The 20037-nt window shown below is 51.3% G+C and overlaps 1 protein-coding gene across 1 annotated transcript in view; it reads left to right on the forward strand.

The window, feature by feature from the left end:
• KIF26B (kinesin family member 26B) overlaps positions 1-19649 on the forward strand; it is a 432841-nt gene extending 413192 nt beyond the window's left edge. Inside the window, exons 12-15 of the mRNA XM_028111484.2 lie at positions 119-3512; positions 8276-8478; positions 8941-9091; positions 18917-19649. Of these exons, the coding sequence (XP_027967285.2) occupies positions 119-3512; positions 8276-8478; positions 8941-9091; positions 18917-19065 (3897 nt within the window). The 3' untranslated portion in view covers positions 19066-19649. The remainder of the gene's footprint in view (positions 1-118; positions 3513-8275; positions 8479-8940; positions 9092-18916) is intronic.
• Positions 19650-20037: the final 388 nt, after the last annotated feature.

A 20037-nucleotide genomic window follows, 5' to 3' on the forward strand; every position in this document is an offset into this window, starting at 1 on the left:
GAGGCCAACTGGGGCGGCCTGGGGGGCCTGCCCGGAGTCCACTTGTGGGCTCGCAGAGGCGGGGGGTTGCATCTTGGGAGAGCTGCCCCTGCTGACCTCCCTCCTCTCTCACCCACAGTACACGTCGAGCTCCTCCGGCGGGGAGAGCTCCTGTGAAGAAGGCCGGATGCGCAGGCCCACCCAGCTGCGACCCTTCCAGGCCAGGGCCGCGGTGGACCCGGACTTCCCCATCCCTCAGCTGTCCAGTGAGCCCGACTACTCCTCCAGCAGTGAACAGTCCTGTGACACGGTCATCTACATCGGGCCCAATGGCACGGCCCTGTCGGACAAGGAGCTCACAGACAACGAGGGCCCCCCTGACTTCGTCCCCATCGTGCCGGCCCTGCAGAAGGTCCGGGGCGACAGCCGGCCCGCAGAGGCCGGCGGGGCCGCGGCCAGCAAATCAGAAAGGGACTGCTTGAAGTGCAACACGTTTGCCGAGCTGCAGGAGAGGCTGGGCTGCATTGATGGCAGCGAAGAGCCTAGTCGGTTTCCTTTCGAAGAGCTGCCTGCCCAGTTTGGGGCAGAGCAGGCCAGCAAGAGTGCCCCCTTAGGCCAGGCGGCCAGGGCAAGCCCACTCTGTGAGTCTGACAGGGAGGATAACGGGTCCGACGGCCAGTCCACCGACAGAGAAGGCACCGACCCTCCCGCCTCCAAGATGCAGAGAAATCACTCGCCCAGCCCGGCCCCCGGCCCGGCGCCACCCAGCAGCCCCAGCCCTGCCTCGCCCAGGAGCATCCCGGGCAGCAGCAGCGAGCACAGCGCAGCCAGCCTCCAGAGCAGCAGAGAAAGCCTGAACTCCTGCGGCTTTGTGGAAGGCAAGCCCAGGCCGATGGGCTCCCCGCGGCTGGGCATCGCCAGCCTGTCCAAGACCTCGGAGTACAAGCCGACCAGCTCTCCCTCCCAGAGATGCAAAGTCTACACCCAGAAGGGCGTTCTGCCTTCTCCTGCCCCCCTGCCTCCGCTGAGCAAGGGTTCCGGCCTGGTCTCCAGCGAGTCCCTGCTGCAGCCTGAGGTGCGCACCCCCCCGGTCGGAATGAGCCCCCAGGTCTTGAAGAAATCCATGTCTGCTGGGGGCGAGGGGTTCCCCGAAAGCCCTGGCGAGGACGAGCCTCAGGCAGCGACTTCCCCGGATTCTAAGAAGGAGATCCTCAGCACCACACTGGTGACGGTGCAGCAGCCGCTGGAGCTAAATGGTGAGGACGAGCTGGTGTTCACGCTGGTGGAGGAGCTGACCATCAGCGGGGTCCTGGGCGGTGGCCGCCCCACCAGCATCATCAGCTTCAACAGCGACTGCTCCGTGCAGGCCCTGGCCTCGGGCTCCCGGCCCGTCAGCATCATCGGCAGCATCAGCGAGGACCTGGAGTGCTACTCCAGCGTGGCGCCTGTCTCTGAGGTCAGCATCACGCAGTTCCTGCCCCTCCCGAAGCTGACCCTGGACGAGAAGCCCTGTGAGGCCGGGAGCAGACGTTCGTCCATTAGCTCCTGGCTGAGTGAGATGAGCGCCGGCAGCGATGGCGAGCAGTCCTGCCACAGTTTCATAGCCCAGACGTGCTTCGGGCACGGGGAGGCCATGGCAGAGCCCCCGGCCTTGGAGCTCGGCGGCAGCATCCAGAACAGCGCCGTGGTGTGCCGGGAGAAGCCCAAGGCGGGCCCCGACAATTTGCTCATCTTGTCTGACGTGGGCGAAGACTCTTTCAACAAGGCGGCCCCCATCAAAGGCTGCAAGATCTCCACGCTGGGCAAGGCCATGGTCACCATCTCCAACACGGCAAATCTGGGTGGCTGCGAGGGCTACATCCCCATGAAGACCAACATTACAGTCTACCCCTGCATCGCCATGAGCCCGCGGCCCGTCCAAGAGCCCGAGGCGTCCATCGCCCCCACCGTCAGCTCAGGGCCCAGAGCAGCCCAGTCCCAGGACAGCAGGGAGACTGGTGCAAAGACAGAGATGAAATTTGAGGACCCTTGGCTAAAACGAGAAGAGGAGGTCAAAAAAGAGAGTGCCTATCCCAGTGAAGAGGGGACTGGGTGTGAGGCTGCCACAGGCCCCCCGAAGCCCGAGGCCAGGGCAGAACAGGACAGGAAGGCCAGCCCTGGGGACAGGCTGAGCAGCAGCAGTGGTGAGGTGTCCGCCTCGCCAGGGAGCGACACCTTCAGGAGGGTGGTGGATGGCTGTGAGATGGCCCTGCCCGGTGCGGCGGCCCAGAGCCCTGTGCACCTCAACAGGAGCCTCAAGTCCAGCAGCCTGCCCAGGGCTTTCCAGAAGGCCAGCAGACAGGAGGAACTGGGCAGCCTGTTCTACCACTGTGCCGCGGAGAGCAACGGGCTGGGCGCAGCACCCTGCAAGGTGACCCCGGAGAGGAAGGTGGCCTCGCCCAAGCACGGAGTCCTGGCTCGGCCCAAAGGGACGCCCCCTCTGCCGCCGGTCCGCAAGTCCAGCCTGGACCAGAGGAACCGGGCCAGCCCCCAGCACAGCGCCTGCAGCAGCAGCACCGGCAGCCCCTCGCACCCCTCGCACCCCCCAGCACCCTTCCTGGCCGCGTTCCCGGACGAGGCCGGCGGCAGGCTGAAGGAGGCCAGCAGCAGCAGGCTCTTCAGTGCTAAGCTGGAGCAGCTGGCCAGCAGGACCAACTCCCTGGGCCGGGCCACGGTCAGCCACTACGAGTGCCTCTCGCTGGAGAGGGCCGAGAGCCTGTGCGCGGGCAGCTGGCGGGCGCACGCGGCCAAGGACAGCACGATGCCCCGCGCGGGCAGGAGCCCGGGCCGCGGCGGCGGCACCGCCGGGGCCTCGCCCACCGCCCCGGGCCCCGCGCCGCCCCCTGCCTCCGCCTCCGCCGCCCCTTCGCCCAAGGCCGGCCCGTGCAAGATCTCGGCCGTGAGCAAGCTCCTGCTGGCCAGCCCCAAAGCGCGAAGCCTGGCCACCGCCACCACCAAGACGCTCAGCTTCTCCACCAAGTCCCTGCCGCAGTCGGTGGGCCAGAGCCCGGGCCTGGCGGCCAGCGCGAAGCCCACGTCCTGGTCCACGCAGTCCCTGAGCCGCAGCCGGGGCGCCGGGCCCGCCTGCAAGCTGCCGCTGCGCGCCGTCAACGGGCGTATCTCGGAGCTGCTGCAGGGCGGCGCGGGCGCACGGGGCGCCGACGGGCGCGCGGGGGCGACGGGCGAGGAGCGACCGGCCGCGCCCCCGCTGCCCTCGCCCTACAGCAAGGTGACGCCGCCGCGCCGGCCACACCGCTGCAGCAGCGGCCACGGCAGCGACAACAGCAGCGTGCTGAGCGGCGAGCTGCCGCCTGCCATGGGCAAGACGGCCCTGTTCTACCACAGCGGCGGCAGCAGCGGCTACGAGAGCGTTCTACGCGACAGCGAGGCCACCGGCAGCGCCTCGTCTGCGCATGACTCCACGAGCGACAACAGCAGCTCCGTGGGCGGCCGCTGCCGCAGCCTCAAAGCCCCAAAGAAGCGCTCCAACTCAGGTAGGCGCCCGGCCCTCCAGACGTCCCCGCACCCCGAGCCCTGGGGGCCTGAGTACCGTTCGGGGAGTGGCTGTACCGCCGCGCAGCGCTTTCCTAAGGATCGGGTTACCGTCACTAGCGTCGCAGCATGGCAGTTGCCAATGCCAAAAGCGGGGCTCCTGTCCCCCCGAGACCCCATGGCCGCCCTCCCACGGTGGCATGGAGCACGCTGGTCTCATGGGCTGTGTGGTGGAGAGGCCCTTCCTGCATGTCCCCCAAGCACACTCGTACACAGTCGCATATGCACGCCCCCGTGGCGCCTGCAATGTGCCCCAGCCTCTGCACTCATGTGCATGCACACACGGTGCACCAGCACGATCCCCCTAACACAGTGCACCAGCACGACGCACACACACACGGTGCACCAGCACGACGCACACACACACTGCACCAGCACGATCCCCCCACACATTGCACCAGCACGATACACACACAGTGCACCAGCACGATACACACAGTGCACCAGCACGATCCCCCCCCACAGTGCACCAGCACGATGCACACACACACTGCACCAGCACGACGCACACACACACAGTGCACCAACACGACGCACACACACTGCACCAGCATGACACACACACACTGCACCAACACGACGCACACACACTGCACCAGCACGATGCACACACACACAGTGCACCAGCACCATTCCCCCCCACACACAGTGCACCAGCACGATACACACACTGCACCAGCATGACCCACACACACACTGCACCAGCACGACGCCCACACACACTGCACCAGCATGATGCACACAGTGCACCAGCACGACGGACACACACACACTGCACCAGCACGATGTGCACACACTGCACCAGCACGACACACACACTGCACCAGCACGACGCACACACACAGTGCGTCAGCACAACGCACACACACACTGCACCAACATGATTCCCCCCACACACACACTGCACTAGCACGACACACACACACACACACACACACTCTACACCAGCACGATGCACACACAGTGCACCAGCACGATGCACACACACACACACAGCACACTAACGTGGTACACCGGAGCACCCTGCTGCCCAAAATGCATGCTCTCAAGAGAACATCTTCCATCTCCAGGAATTTCCTATCAAAAGGCAAGTAAAGAGTCCAAAGACTCTAATGAGGTGATAAAGGCCACTGACTTCTGAACTGGAGTTTGGGGTTACAGGGGACAGGAACTTATGATGGGTGAGGAGGACCCAGGTCAGAGCTGGTGGCCCTGTAGCCATGGGACAGGTGAAGGGAAACGGCGCAGAGAGAGGCCTGGACAGAGAAACAGAAGGAACGAGGACAATGTGAGCTACTGAGGAATCCCCCGATTCAGCTCTACTCTTCAGGGGCTTCCACAGAAACTTCCCCTCCTTGTTCTTGAGTGAAGGACACATTTTTTAATGAGGCCATCTGACGCAGAGCCCTGCATGCAGTCTGTGACTTGGCCAACGTGAGGGGGGCATGGGGTCCTGCCCCCCAGCCTGGCCTTTGCCGTCTATGGCCCTTCCATGGGGCCCTCGGAAACCATGGCCCTACAGAACAGTGGTGCTATGGGCTCATCAAGAAGTAAAAAATGGGGTGAGTCCTCGAAGTGGGGTCTGCCCTTTCCTGCAGCTGCTCCGGCAACTGCCCCACGGGCTTTCTCTCTCGACCATGGGGTTTCTCCTAACACAGGCAAGCACAAGCTCTGGAATGTTCCAACCCGAACATAATGCACACCATAAACCGTTTGTCTGCCTCAAAGAAGTCAACCTTGTAATTCTAGATGCTGTGGTGTAGCTCTCCCCACCTGCCCACCCCCTCACAGACCACAAAGCGTGTGAGTGAGCATGTTGTACTCCAAGTGTGTTTGGGAGTCGTGGCTGTCAGCCGACCCGATCTCCCAGACGGTGTGTGCTTCAGGCTCTGACCCACTTTAGTAGAGCCCACCCCGGGCCCTCAGCCCTCAGAGCCCCATCAAGGACCTGGGAGCGGTGCCCACTTAAGACAAGTGCAGAATGAAAAGCTATTCAGGATACCGTGACAGCAGCTGGGCCCTATTTTCAGGGCCGGGGGCATTAAGACATATTGATATTAGTCACTAAAACTAGCAAGAAAGTGTATCTGAGCCAGAGTCTGCAGGGGTGGGGGTGGGGGGAATCTGGTCTTCCTAGGACTTGGTTGATCAGCCTTGTTGCTAGCACCTGCCCCATTTGTTCTCCGGAATCCAGATCATTGTGATGTCAGCTGTGTGCTCACGTGTGTCAGGGGGTTAGCATGCTTTCCCACACTCTTGTGAGAGCCTCCTTTCGATCAGTCTGGTCTGTTCTTTAATCTCTGTTCGTCTTTCTTCGAGACTCGCAGTTTTGGGCTTGGCCATTGTGCTGGGGTACAGAGCTCTATAAAACAGCTGAGCTGATAGCGGCCAGCAGGCTCTGCACCTGCCCGTGCCTGGTGCTGTCTCCCTCCATAAAGTCTGTCCTCGGAGGCTCTCTTGTTGGGTGAGGCTATTGGAGGACACAGTGTAGGACTGAAGCACCAGGCTAGGGGCCAGAGATAGGTTTAACACAGAACACCAGGAGAATCAGATGTCTGTCAGCAGGTGCCGGGGATCCAGGGCCCCATGATGGACGTGGCAGTGGAGATAAGCTCCTTTCAGGTTAGGTGACCTTGTCTCGCTTATTTATGGTGATTATTAAGAGAAATGCTAGCTATCAGACATGATCAGCATAAATCAAAAGCAACTTCTTTAAGAAGCCATAAAACTCCTCAAAGGAAATTCCTAGCTAGATGGCTGGATTGTACAATTCCTAGAGATGTTTGAAACTGCAGAGGAGACGGGCAGTTATCTTTTATCCGAGATTGCTTTTGAATTGGAAAATTGTAATGATTTGGTTGAAAAACGAACTAGAAATAGATCACAAGGAGGATAACCTTGACCTCTGAGTGCTTTGGAGTGTGTAGCATGAGAAACAACCAAATGTCATTAAGCTCACCTTATGGGTCCCATTCCTGGAGACCCATGTTGGTGGAAAGTGCATGGAATTCGCCAGAGTGTGGTGTAGTGAGAAGACTGAGCTGGAGAGCAGGAGACTTGGGCTCTTGGGCTGTGGCCTTCAGGGAATAACTACCCTCTCTGGGCTCACATAAAAGTAAAATGAGGGGGTTGGTAGAACACCAACACTGTCTCTCTGGTGTTCACATCGTAGGGAACAATGCAGGTAACGTAAAGAACGTTGGTGGTCATATGACTTCCTTTCCATAAGATGATCCATAGTCCATGGGATTTCTTTTATTAAATCTTGATCCATCCCCCTCTTCTGTGCTCTTAGAGCTCGCTGACACACAAGGTTCGAGCATGGTGGGGAGGGGCGGGCAGCATCGAAGACAAGGCCACTTTAAGAAGTTTGTCATCTAATTGGAGACAAAGCAGGAGAAGCATGGAGCAGAACGGTGACCGAGGTAAAGTGCTGAGTCCCGAGTGGGGTCATGAGGCATAAGTGTGGGAAGCGTTCAGACGCGGGGCAGGCCCAACGTGACAGCAGTCTGCTGGGAAGCACTGCAACCGAGCCTCGTAGGAGGTTAGGGCAGAGGGGGTGGAGGCCCTTGTGGGCTGAGGCACTGAGGGGAATACAAGCCCGGGCAGCAGGAGCATGGCCTGCGGGCAACAGGGTGAGATTAACCCACCAAGGGGGTGTTCTTGTCGGATGTAATGACTGTAGATGATGTAAGCCCAGGCCGACTTACACCTCCCCTGCGGGGCAGCTAGAGTACGGATTGTCATCGGCGGTGGGGCATCCACCTCGGTTCTTGGCCAGATAGGTTCTTGTTTTGTCCCTGCCTCTCCACGGAGCTGTGACCCCAGATCTGCTCGAGAAAAATGAAGTCCCTAAAAAAGATCTGTGTAGGCGATCGTGTCAAAGTCTCGAGGGTGCCCGGAGTCTAGGCCTCTCCTGTGTCCTTTTTGTGTTGTTGCTGATCTTCACCTCCTGAAGCAGGCGTCATATTTCATCAAGGACAGAGGGGACAGGAAGAGGGGGATGATAGACCCCCCCAGCCTTTAAGGATGCTGTCTAGTAGCTACGCACAGCACTTCTGCTGATGCCCCATCAGTGGGAGCTTGAGGTGCATGTCCCAGGGGCATGGTCCCCATCCTGGCAGCTGTGCACCCTTCTCCTGTTCTCTCCCCTTCACGGAGGAATCAGAGAGTGGGTATCGGGGACAGCTAGCCATCTGTCACAGGGTGTCAAGCGTGTTGAATAGGGTCTGGCACATAATCAGTGCTTCTCACAGTGTTGGCTGTCGCTATAAGCAAAAAAGCAATGTGTTTTACAACTATTCCTATAATACCAAATACTAGGACCCCTTTTCCCAGAACACAAGCATCTCTTGAATTCCATGGTAACACACAGTCATGCTGAGGGTGGGGCCAGTATGGCCGACGGGTCTAGACCGTGTGTTTTGGGGTGCGTGTGTGCGTGTGCCTGCACACATGTGGTTCATGGGTGGAGATTGGAGGTGGCTTTAAAGGGAAGGCAGGGAGTTGGTGAGCTTTTGGAGGTGAAGCCAGATTAAGGGAGTAACTGTTGAGGTGCATGGCAGGGCATTGGCATGTTTCACAGTCAGCCCTGCCACAGACCCTGGGGTGCCTATCAGGGTCCCAGCACGCACATCAGAAAATATGTTCATTTTAAAAGACTGAAATTCAAAAAGATAAACTTTGGGCTTCATTCCCTCCTCAGGTTCTCAGAGACGGAGGCTCATCCCGGCACTGTCCCTTGATACCCCCTCCCCTGTAAGAAAGCCCGTCAGCAGCACTGGGGTCCGCTGGGTGGACGGCCCCTTGCGCAGCACCCAGAGGGGCCTCGGGGAACCTTTTGAGATCAAAGTATATGAAATTGATGACGTAGAGCGGCTACAGCGGCGACGTGCGGGCAGCAGCAAGGTGAGCTGTCTCTTCCCCACACGGTGGCAGCCCCCCCCTCCCCCGGCCCCAGCCCTCAGGCAGGTGCTGGAGCAGCGTCCTGAGTGGCACGCTCAGACCTGCGGAGACTTCCTTGCAGGGTCCTGGGGCGGGGAGGGGAGTCAGTGGCTCTGCCCCAGCTCTTGGGCTGTGGCCTTCCGGCTCAACCGCTGGGGGAGCTGCCAGTTCTGGGAGCTTGTCTGGCTCCAGCCTGGAACCCCAGGCTCCTCAATGTAAGACATGCCCACGATAGTCCTACCCTGTGGCTGGCTGAGCGGACTCGGGCAAAAGGCGCAAACATGGCTGGGAGAACCCAGTCCCTCCCAGCTCCCTCATCGCTGACTGCGCATGGAGCATTCCCATCTCCAAGAGGTGGCCTGCATTCGAGCTGGGGGGCCTCTTCTCCCTCTCTCCACACAACTCCACTCCTCCTCTGCCTTCTAGGAGGTCACGTGCTTCAACGCGAAACTGAAAATTCTGGAACATCGCCAGCAGAGAATCGCCGAGGTCCGGGCCAAGTACGAGTGGCTGATGAAGGAGCTGGAGATCACCAAACAGTATCTGATGCTGGACCCCAACAAGTGGCTCAGCGAATGTAAGGCCCCGGGTTCCTTCCTATCATTGGGGCTGCCGGATTTGCCAGCTCAACGGGCCTGCACACAGCCCAGAGGGAGGTGTACGCAGACCGTGTGGGGCTCTGGGGGCCCACAGCCTCGCTCTTCTCAGGGAAGATAGGGGGATGGGCAGCAAAGGTGTAGCCAGTATTGCTCTTGCAAGAATTTTTCTCATGTGTCTCAGTCCCAAGCACCTGAAAATGAGATTCCCCTCTCCCTGCATTTGGCAGAAGATCCCCCAGACTTGAAGCTGAGTTACAAGTCTGCTCCTAGACCACAAAATCACATTGCATGTCTAGCCCGAACGACATAAGACTTTCTAGAGCTCCTAATAGGGTAGAGTGTGCAATCCTAGAAAAGCCTCACAAAGAACCCAGAAAGCAAGGAAAACATTTTTGAGAGGGAAAGAATAGCATTCACTGTGTTATTTCTGTTCAATAGAAAGCCCAGGATGACAGTAACCATCTCATAACAATTCAGAACAATTTTGCTCTCTGACAGATTCAATTGTCTTGTATTTATTTGCTCCTAACCATTCTATTTACCACAAAATAAAGCTCAAATTGGGTCCCAGCTATTTCATTGATAGGGGACTCAACATTGGAAGACTTAGTCTGTGGAATAAAATGCATGACTGCCATTAAAATTCCTTTCCCTCCCTTGTCCGACACTCACCAGCCCCCCAGCCTCCCTGTGCCTTGCTCCCTTCACCCCTATCCCCTGCATGCCAATCACGTGGGAAGACCACCATCATGCGGACTGGCCTGGATGCTGGCTCTCCCACATACTAGCTGTGGGACCTCGGGGAAGACGCCTAACCTCTGTGAGCCTTAATTTCCTTAACATAATGGAGAGCCCACTTCATAGGGTGTTGTGAGGTGTGAGCACTGCTGGGCCCATGATGAAGGCCCGGTATCCGGTAGTAAGATGATGATTATTATCCCAGAGTTGAACCAAATAGAAGACCGCTCCCTCGTGCCTGCTTCCACAGTGCACCGACTTAGGTCCTATGTGAGAGGTCTGGACAGAGACATGCTCTCGGGGTGTTGTCATCCCAGGCACTGGCGGGGGAGAGGACATGAACGAGGACAGTAGCTAAAGTCTGGCTGTGGCACAAATACAGGGCCCAGTGCTTCCTTCTCTCCCATCGTGGCTTCTCATCTCCTCTGTCCATGAATTCCAGGTAATTCAGGTCCTGGGGTGCCCCTGCAGGCAGCCCCCCTTCATTTGTACTGTTTGCATTAGAGCTTTCTGTTTTGAGAGCTGTTTATGCCTCAGGCAGGCTCGAGAACGGTCTTCATCTCACGAAGTCACCTTTTTTCCCGGGATGGGAGCAGACGTACACATCGGCACACACGTGTAGGTGCTTCCAGGAAGTAGTCACTCCCTTCATGCCTTTGTACGTGTCAAGAATCAGCAATCGTTTGATGCTGAGGAAGGGAATGAACAGGAGGCCACATGAAAGGAGAAACACAGATCATTCCTTTAAGATGAAATGAAACCAAGAATGAGCAAAAAAAAAGAACAAACCCCAATAAGGCAGCACGGTATTTGCTGGGTGTGGGTGATAAGTCAAATACTGGCATAGAAATCTATGTGCCGACATCCATTTTGATTTTTCTTTCTTAATTCTGATGCCACCTTTGAGGTGGTCTAGTAGCAGCCTGAGGAGGTTATGTCCTGCTGGGTTCTTTTTTTGGTTTTCAAAAATTTTACTGCTTTCTTTATTGCAGCCTAGTTGACACACACGGTTACACTAGTTTTAGGTGTACAACATACAGATACTGTACATTATGCCATGCTTACCCCAAGTGTGGTTACCATCTGTCACCATACAAGGCCGAGACAGAACCATCGACTTTATTCCCTACGCTGTGCCTTCCATACCCATGACTTATTCATTCCATACCTGGAAGCCTGTACCTGCCCATCCCTCCAACCCCTCCTACCCTCTGGCAACCACCAGTTTGCTCTCTGTACTTATGGGTCTGTTTCTGTTTTTTGGTTTGTTCATTTTTTTGTATCTTTTAAATTCCACATATAAGTGAAATCAAATGCTATGTTTTTCCCTTAGCATAATACCCTCAGGGTCCATTTATGTTGTTGCAGATGGAAAGATCTTAATCTTTTTTATGGCTGAGTAATATTCCAGTGTGTGTGTGTGTGTGTGTGTGTGTGTGTGTGTGTGTGTGTGTGTACGCACATGCGAGTGTGGGTACTATGTATATAACAGCCATTCTGACAGGTTTGAGGGGACACCTCATTGTGGCTTTGATTTGCATTTCCCTTATGTTGAGCATCTTTTCATGTGTCTGTTGGCCATCTGCATGTTTTCCTTGGAAAAAATGTCTGATCAGGTCCTCTACCTATTTTTTAAATGGATTATTTGTGGGTTTTGATCTTGAGTTGTATAAGTTCTTTATATACTTTGGATATTAACCCCTTATGAAATATATTTGCAAATATTTTCTACCACTCAGCAGGTTGCCTTTTTGTTTTGTCGATGGCTTCCTTCACTGTGCAAAAGCTTTTTATTTGTTGTAGTCCCAATAGTTTATTTTTGCTTTTGTTTCTCTTGCCTCAGGAGACATAACCTAGAAAAATGTTGCTAAGGCCAATGTCCAAGAGATTACTGCCTATTTTTTTTTTACAGGTTTTGTGGTTTCAGGTCTCACATTTGGGTCTTTAATCCATTTTGAGTTTATTTTTGTGTATGGTATAAGAAAATGGTCCAGTTTCATTCTTTGCATATAGCTATCCAGTTTTCCCAGTGTTATTTATATATTATTCAGTTAGCCAACATATAGTACATCATTAGTTTTTGATGTAGTGTTCAATGATTCATTAGTTGAGTCTAACACCCAGTGCTCATTACAACATGTGACCTCCTTAATACCCATCACCTGGTTACCCCATCCCCCTCCCTTCTATAACCCTCAGTTTGTTTCCCAGAGTCCAGAGTCTCTCATGGTTAAAGAAGATGTGGTTCGTATATACAATGGAATATTACCTGATGCCATTTATTAAAAACACGCTATCTTTTCACCATTGTACATTTTTACCTCCCTTGTCATAGATTAATTGACCATATAAGCATGGGTTTATTCCTTTGGCTCCCTATCTGTTCCATTGGTCTTTCTATTTTTGTGCCAGTTTCATGCTGTTTTGATTACCATAGCTTTGTAGTGTACCTTAAAACCTGGGACTGTGATACCTACAAATTTGTTCTTCTTAAGATTGCTTTTTGGGGTCCTTTGTGGTTCCATACAGATTTTAGCACAGTTTGTTCTAGTTCTGTGAAATTACTATTTGTATTTTGATAGGGATTACATTGAATCTGTAGCTTGCTTTGGGTAGTATGGACATTTTAACAATATTAATTCTTCTAATCCATGAGCATGGTATATCTTTCCATTTGTTTATGTTGTCTTCAATTTCTTTCATCAATTATTTTATAGTTTTTAGAGTATAGATATTCCACCTCCTTGGTTAAGTTTCTTCCTAGGTATTTTATTCTTTTTGGTGCAATTGTAAATTGTTTTTTTTTTTTTTAATTTCTCTTTCTGCTAGTTCATTATTCTTGTATAGAACTGCAACTGATTACTGTATATTAATCTCATATCCTGCAACTTTCCTGAGTTCATTTATTACTCTTAATGGTTTCTTGGTAGAGTCTTTAGGGTTTTCTATATAAAGTATCATAGTATCTGCAAATAGTGACAGTCTTACTTCTTCCTTACCAATTTGGATGCCTTTTATTTCTTTTTATTGTCTGATTTTTGTGGCTAGGACTTCCAGTACTATGTTGGATAAAAATGAGTGGGCATCCTTATCTTATTCCTGATCTGAGAAGAAAAGCTCTGTTTTTCACCACTGAGGATGACGTTAGCTGTGGGTTTGCCCTATGTGGCCTTTATTATGTTGAGGTATGTCCCTCTAAAACCATGAACAGATGTTGTTCTTTGTTAAATGCTTTTTCTGCATCTATTGAGATGATCCCATAGATAAAAACTTCAATTTGTTAATGTGGTGTATCACGTTGATTGATTTGTGGATACTGAACCATTTTTGCACCCGTGGAATAAATTCCACTTCATCATGATGAATGATTCTCCTAATGTATTGTTGGATGCGGTTTGCTAATATTTTGTTGAAGACTTTAGTATGTATATTCGTCAGAAATATTGGCCGGTAGTTTTCTTTTTTTTATAGTGTCTTTATCTGACTACAGTATCAGGGTAATGCTGGCCTCATAGAATGAATTTGGAAGCTTCCTCTTCTACTTTTTTGAAGCAGTTTGAGGAGAGTATGTATTAACTCTTCTTTAAATGTTTGGTAGAATTCACTTGTGAATCCATCTAGTCCTGGACTTTTGTTTGTTGGGAGTTTCCGATTGTTTGTATTGATTCAATTTTATTACTAGTAATTAGTTCAGATTCTCTGTGTCCTCCTGATTCAGTTTTGGAAAATGGTATATTTCTAGGAATTTATCCATTTCTTCTAGGCAGTTCATTTTGTTGGCATATTTTTCATTACAGTCTTTTATAATCCTTTGTATGTCTGTGATATTGGTTGTTACTTTTCCTTTTTTCTTTATCTGAGTGCTCTTTTTTTCTGATGAGTATGGCTGAAAGTTTATCAATTTTGTTTTTCTTTTCAAAGAACCAGCTCTTGGTTTCATCTTTTCTATTTTTTTGGTCTCTATTTCATTTATTTCTGCTCTGATCTTTATTATTTCCTTTCTTCTACTAGCTTTGAGCTTTCTTCTTTTCTAGTTCATCTGTGTATAAGATTAGATTGTTGCAGATTTTTCTCGTTTCTTGAGGTAGACCTGTATTACTTCCCACCTAGAACTACTTTCACTGTATCCCATTTGGACCATTGTGTTTTCATTTTCATTTGTCTCCATGTATTTTTTTTTTCATTTCTTCCTTGATTTCTTCATTGACACATTGGTTGTTTAGCCTCTACAGGATTGTGGTTTTCAATTTTTTTCCTGTAATTGATTTCTACTTTCATACCACTGTGGTTGGAAAAGATATTTGATATGATTTCAATCTTCATAAATTTATTAAGACTTGTTTTGTGTCTGGACATGTGATCCATCCTGGAGAATTCCCATGTGCACCTGAAAATAATGTGTATTCTGCCATTTTGGGATGGATTGTTCTCTTTGTTAAGTCCATGTGGTCTCATATATCCTCCAAAGCTGATGTTTCCTTATTGATTTTCTGCTTGGATGATCTATCCATTGGTGTTAGTGAGGTATTAAAGTCCCCTACTATTATTGTATGACTGTCAATTTCTCCCTTTATGACTATTAATATTTGCTTTATGTATTTAGGTGCTCTAGTGTTGGGTTCATAGATATTTACAATTGTTATAACCTCTTGTTGGATTGATTTCTTTATCATTATGTAATGCCCTTATTTGTCTCTTCTTATTGTTCTTGCTTCAAAGTCTCTTTTGTCTGATAGAAGTACTGCCACCCTGGCTTTTTTTTTTTGTTTTTTTTTTGCTTCTATTTGCATGGTATATCTTTTTCCATCCCTTCACTTTCAGTCTCTATGTGTCTTTAGGTCTGAAGTGAGTTTCTTGTAAGTAGCATGTCAATGGTTCTTGGTTTTTTACCCATTTTATCACCCTGTGTATTTTGATTGGAACATTTAGGCCATTTACACTAAAAGTAATTATCAATATTATGTCCTTATTGCTATTTTGTTAATTGTTCTCTGGTTGTTTTTGTAGTTCTTCTTTGGTCCTTTTTTTCTTCTCTTGCTTTTTTTCCGTGATTGATGACTTCCTTCTAGTGTTATGCTTGGTTTGGTTTCCTTTATTTTTGCATGTCACAGGTTTTTGGTTTGTGGTTCTACAACATCCTAAGTATATAGCAGTCTCTATTAAGTTGAAGGTCACTTAAGTTTGAACACACTCTAAAAGAACTTCATTTTTACTCCTCCTCCACATTTTATATATATGTTGTCATATTTTACATCTTTTTGTGAGTCTCTTTAATTTTTAGATATAATTGGTTTTATTTTCTTTTAACCTTCTTACGAACTTTCTTAAATGCTTGATTTACTACCTTTACTATGTTTGCTTTACTCATGAATTTTTTCCTTTCATAATTTTCTTACGGCCTTTTCTTTTCTACTTAGAGAAGTCTCTTTAAACATTTCCTGTGAGGCTCGCTTAGTGGCAATGAACTCTTTTAACTTTTGTTTGGGCATTTCTTTATCTCCCCTTCAGTTCCTTTTTTTTTTTTTAAGATTTTATTTATTTATTTGACAGAGACACAGCGAGAGGGGGAACACAAGCAGGATTAGTGGGAGAGGGAGCAGGGAGCCCAATGCAGGGCTCGATCCCAGGACTCTGGGATCATGACCTGAGCCGAAGGCAGACACTTAATGACTGAGCCACCCAGGCACCCCTCTCCCCTTCAGTTCTGAATGATAATCTTGCCAAGTAGAGTATTCTTGTAGTAGGTTTCTTTTTTCCTTTTCAGAACTTTGACTATGTCATGCCACTCCCTTCTGGCCTGCCAAGTTTTTGCTGAAAAATCAGCTGATGGTCTTATGAGGTTTCTCTTCTATGTACCTAGTTGCTTCTCTCTTGCTTTGCCTTAAAAATTCTCTTTATATTTAATCTTTGACATTTTAATTATTATATGTCTTGACGTGGACCTTCTTGGTTCACCTCATTTGAAACTCTCTGTGCTTTCTTCCCCAGGCTAGGGATGTTTTCAGCTATTATTTCTTCAAATAAATTTTCTGCCTATTTCTCTTTCTCTTCTCCTTCTGGGACCCCGATAATGTGAATATTAGTATGTCTGATGCTGTCCCAGAGATCCTTAACTTACCATTGTTTGTTGTTGTTGTTATTTTTACTCTTGTCATTCAGCTGAATGCTTTCCATCACCCTGTCTTCCAGATCACTTACTCCTTTTTTGGCCTCCTCTAATCTGCTGTTGATTCCCTCTTATGTATTTTTCATTTCAGTTATCATATTCTTCAACTCTGATTGGTTCTTTATATTTTTGATCTCTTTGTTGAAGTTCTCATTGAGCTCATCCACTCACGCACTCATTGAGCATCTGTCTGACCAGTGCCTTGAACTCTTCATCAGGTAGACTGCGTATCTCCTTTTCCTTTAGTTGTTCTTCAGAGGTTTTGTCTTGGCCTCTTGTTTGGAGCATATTCTTCTGTCTCTTCATTTTGTCTGTGTTTCTGTTTCTTCTTATAAACTTGAAGTTTATATGGTCTTGTGTAGGGATGTCCCCTGTGTTGGCCATGTGTACCTGGCATCTTTGGCTGCTGGCTGGCTGGAGTTGTAGCTGATATGCACTGGAGGATGGGGCAATCTGTGCTGGGGCTGCCCAGGTGGGATGGCCAGAGCTAAGGTGGTGCAGGCCAGAGGGTCCCAGGGCTCTCCACACAGAGGGCGTGCTGGTGGGACAGCTGAAGTGGGTTCAAGGCAGGGCATCCCAGGTTCTGGGCAAGGATCACCCTGGCTGGACAACTGGAGCTGAAGCAGGTGTGGTTTGGGGGGGGGGTCCCAGGGCACTCTGCACTGGGGGTGCCCTGGCAGGTTGTCTGCAGCTGTAGTGGGACAGGCTTGGAGTATTGCAGGCCCCTGTGTCACCTTGGCAAGATGGCTGGAGCTCTAGTGAGTGCTGTGCAGCACTGTCAGGTGTGTGCTGTGCTGGAACTGGCTTGGTGGGACCGTTGGGGCTGCTGTGGGCTGGGGCAATGGCAGCAGGCCAGCTAGGGTGTCTCGACCCTGCCTCTGTCTGTGCTATCGAGGGGCAGGGGAAACATAAAACATGACACTAGTCATCGCCTGTGCCCTGGAGAGAGTTCTAGGGCTGGTTCCTCTGCATTCTAGTTGCTTTTTTAAACTGTGGCTTTTGTTTTCTGCATCCCAGGGCATCTGGAGCTGGTATGGGCTGAGGGCCCAGGGTTCACTGAGGTGGTGGGCTGGTTCTGACCTGGACCCTGCTCCCTCCTGTGCTATCAAGATAGAGGGTGAATGTAAACCATAATGCTCCCCAGCCCCTCTGACCCGGAGAGTTCCAGCAAAGCCCCTTACTGTGTGGCACAGGGCTGGTTCCTTTCTCTTCTCCTCAGAGACGTTTAAACCTATTTTCCTGTGCCCCAGTGGTGACACATCTGCCGCTGGCCCCTCAGCTCTTTGCTTCCCCAGCAGCTGATGGCATCTCGGGCAGGCAGCAGTGTGGGGGGGTGAGGCTCCCTTCAGTGCTGTGTCTCCACCTCTCTTGTGGTTCTCTGTGTGGTCCCTCCATCCCTTGTTGTACAGAAGGCCTTCAGCCAGCCCTGTTTTTCTTCTTCTTCTTCTTCTTTTTTTTTTTATGGAAAGAGCCAAGATGTCCTCTGTTCTTCTTTAGGAGGATTTGCTCCACCTGTGTGTGTGAGGAGGGAGGAGGAGAGTTCAGGGTCCTCCTCCGTCGCCATCTTGGATCCTCCCTCTGTATTTTAAACATTATCCTGACACTCAGGAGCCCTCAGTCTCATTCCCAGCTCTCATCCTCATTGTCTATGACACCAAGTAAGTCGCCTCGCTCCTCGGGATCTCAGCTCACCTGTAAAAGAGGCAGCCTCCATTACAACCCTTGTGTTTTTTTAAAGATTTTATTTATTTGACACAGAGAGACACAGTGAGAGAGGGAACACAAGCAGGGGGAGTGGGAGAGGGAGAAGCAGGCTTCCCGCTGAGCAGGGAGCCCGATGTGGGGCTCGATCCCAGGACCCTGGGATTATGACCTGAGCTGAAGGCAGACACTTAATGACTGAGCCACCTGGGTGCCCCAACCCTTGTTTCAATGGAGTCTGTGTTCCAGTTCCCGAGCCATGTTCCCATTTACCCTCTCATTTTTATTTTACTCTTCATGGCAACTAGAGTCTGGTAAGGGAGGCAGAGTAGCAGTTGTGCCCATCATTTCACATTTAAGGAACCTATGCCGGCGGCGGTGAGGCATGGCCGAGCTGGGGGGGGTCCTAGGCCAGCGTCCTCTTCCAGGGCCATCTCCTCTCCCCTCCCCAGCTGCTGTCCCTGCTGGAGCCCCTGCCGCTGCCCTACAGTCACCACTGGACAAAGCGGGGGCCTGGGGACAGGAGGGGATGGCCCCACATCACTGCTCCTTAGGGACAGAAGGAAGCAGACTGCTGCACTGGCCTGACTGTGAGGGACGGCCTCTGGGTCCTGAATCTCTGCTTGTCTTCTGAGTGCAAGGAATCTTAATTATTCTAGATTTTAGCATCATCGCTTCCTGAACCACCAGTGCGTATGTGAAAGCAGGAAGCACCCAGAGACAGGGTCAGGTTTTTCAACCTGCTTAGAGAGGCAGCTGCCTATGGCTGTGGGAAGGAATAAAGAGAGAACAAACAGAAGTAGACAAAGGTATAAATGTCACTCAGGTGAGGCCCCCCCCCCAAAAAAGGAGGGGATACTCTGCACCTCAGCTTGGAGATTTATAGCTAATAAAGAAGAACGGCCCTGGTAGAGTCTCACATCCTATGCTGGAGGTGGGTGGAGGTGGGGAGAGCCAGAATGTCGCCTTATCCTTCTGTAGAATCTCAACAGAATGGGAAGGGCCTGAAATCATCATAATGAGTGCGAAGGGCCCCAGTATCCATGCAGGCGGCAAGCAGAGCCCATTGGCAGCCCGAGGGAGGCAGCGGGTCCCATGCTGCCCCAGGTCTCCCCATGGAGGGGCTGGGCGGGGCGGTGACCGGGAGGCCACCCTCCTGCGGTGGCCACATCTCCACCAGGCTTCTCCTTCTTTGCAGTTGACTTGGAGCAGGTTTTGGAGCTGGATTCCCTGGAGTACCTGGAGGCACTGGAGTGCGTGACGGAGCGCCTGGAGAGCCGCGTCAACTTCTGCAAGGCCCATCTGATGATGATCACCTGCTTTGACATCACCTCCCGGCGCCGATGAAGAGCCGGTCCGGCCTGCCAGCCCCTCACTGCCCAGGACCACCCCCCCCCCCCCAAGCCCCTCGGTGCCGGCGGCTCGGAGACAGCGGAAGGAGGACGAAGGTTGGTGCAAGTCTGGAGGGAGCGCTGAGCGGAAGGCAGTTTTCTTTTGTTTTCTGTAGGAAAGGTGTAAACACCACACATGTGGGAGGAGGAAATGATGGGAAGCCCAAGGGATGTGGAAGCCCTGTGAGACTGAAAAAGCACTTTGAGGAACTTTCGAGAACTTGATACGTAAGAACTGCTGGCGAGAGCCCCCTCTCTTCTCTGGCTTTGCGAGAAGGGGCGAGGGTGCGTGCAGGATTGCTGTCGGAAGCGGACACACAACAGATGACCCAGAGCGACTGATTAAGTGCCTTGCAAATCTTTATTATCCAGTTTGAGACTTTCTTGTGTACAGATGGTGCTACTCCAGATGAAAACACCACCACCACCACAAAAAAGAAAATCAAACGCATTTTTGAAATGTATTTACAGCTCGTTTTCTCTTGGTGTTTTATCCTATTTCTGACTTGCTGTTTCTAAATAAGTAGTGTTTGTAGCTCTGTCCCCTAAGCAGTATTGCATATGAATAAATGTCCACTGTCCTTTACGGTTCTTCTGGTAAGGCCACTCAAACAAACAGAACAGAGAGACTTGATGGGCACAAGCTGGTGTGTTTCCAAAGACAATGGGGACAACAGGTGACACTTTGTGCCACCTCTCACCAGGGGCGCAGGCGGCGGGCACCCTCGTGGGGCAGGTGCGTGTGAGCTTGAGAGAACGGGGACTGCATCTTTCCTGGAAAAGGAACCTTTACGACCGGGGCCTTCTGTGTCCTTTGAGAGGGTTGTTTGTTTAATCCAGATACAGCCTCTCCCTCCAAGTCCTGACATGCGTACTGATTCCTTTACCCCCAAACCCAGGGTTTTCATGGCCCTCAAAACCTTTTTCA

Source organism: Eumetopias jubatus, unplaced genomic scaffold, assembly GCF_037043125.1.
Source record: "Eumetopias jubatus isolate StellerSeaLion01/CBP00866 unplaced genomic scaffold, mEumJub1_p1.0 scaffold_12, whole genome shotgun sequence".
NCBI lineage: Eukaryota > Metazoa > Chordata > Mammalia > Carnivora > Otariidae > Eumetopias > Eumetopias jubatus.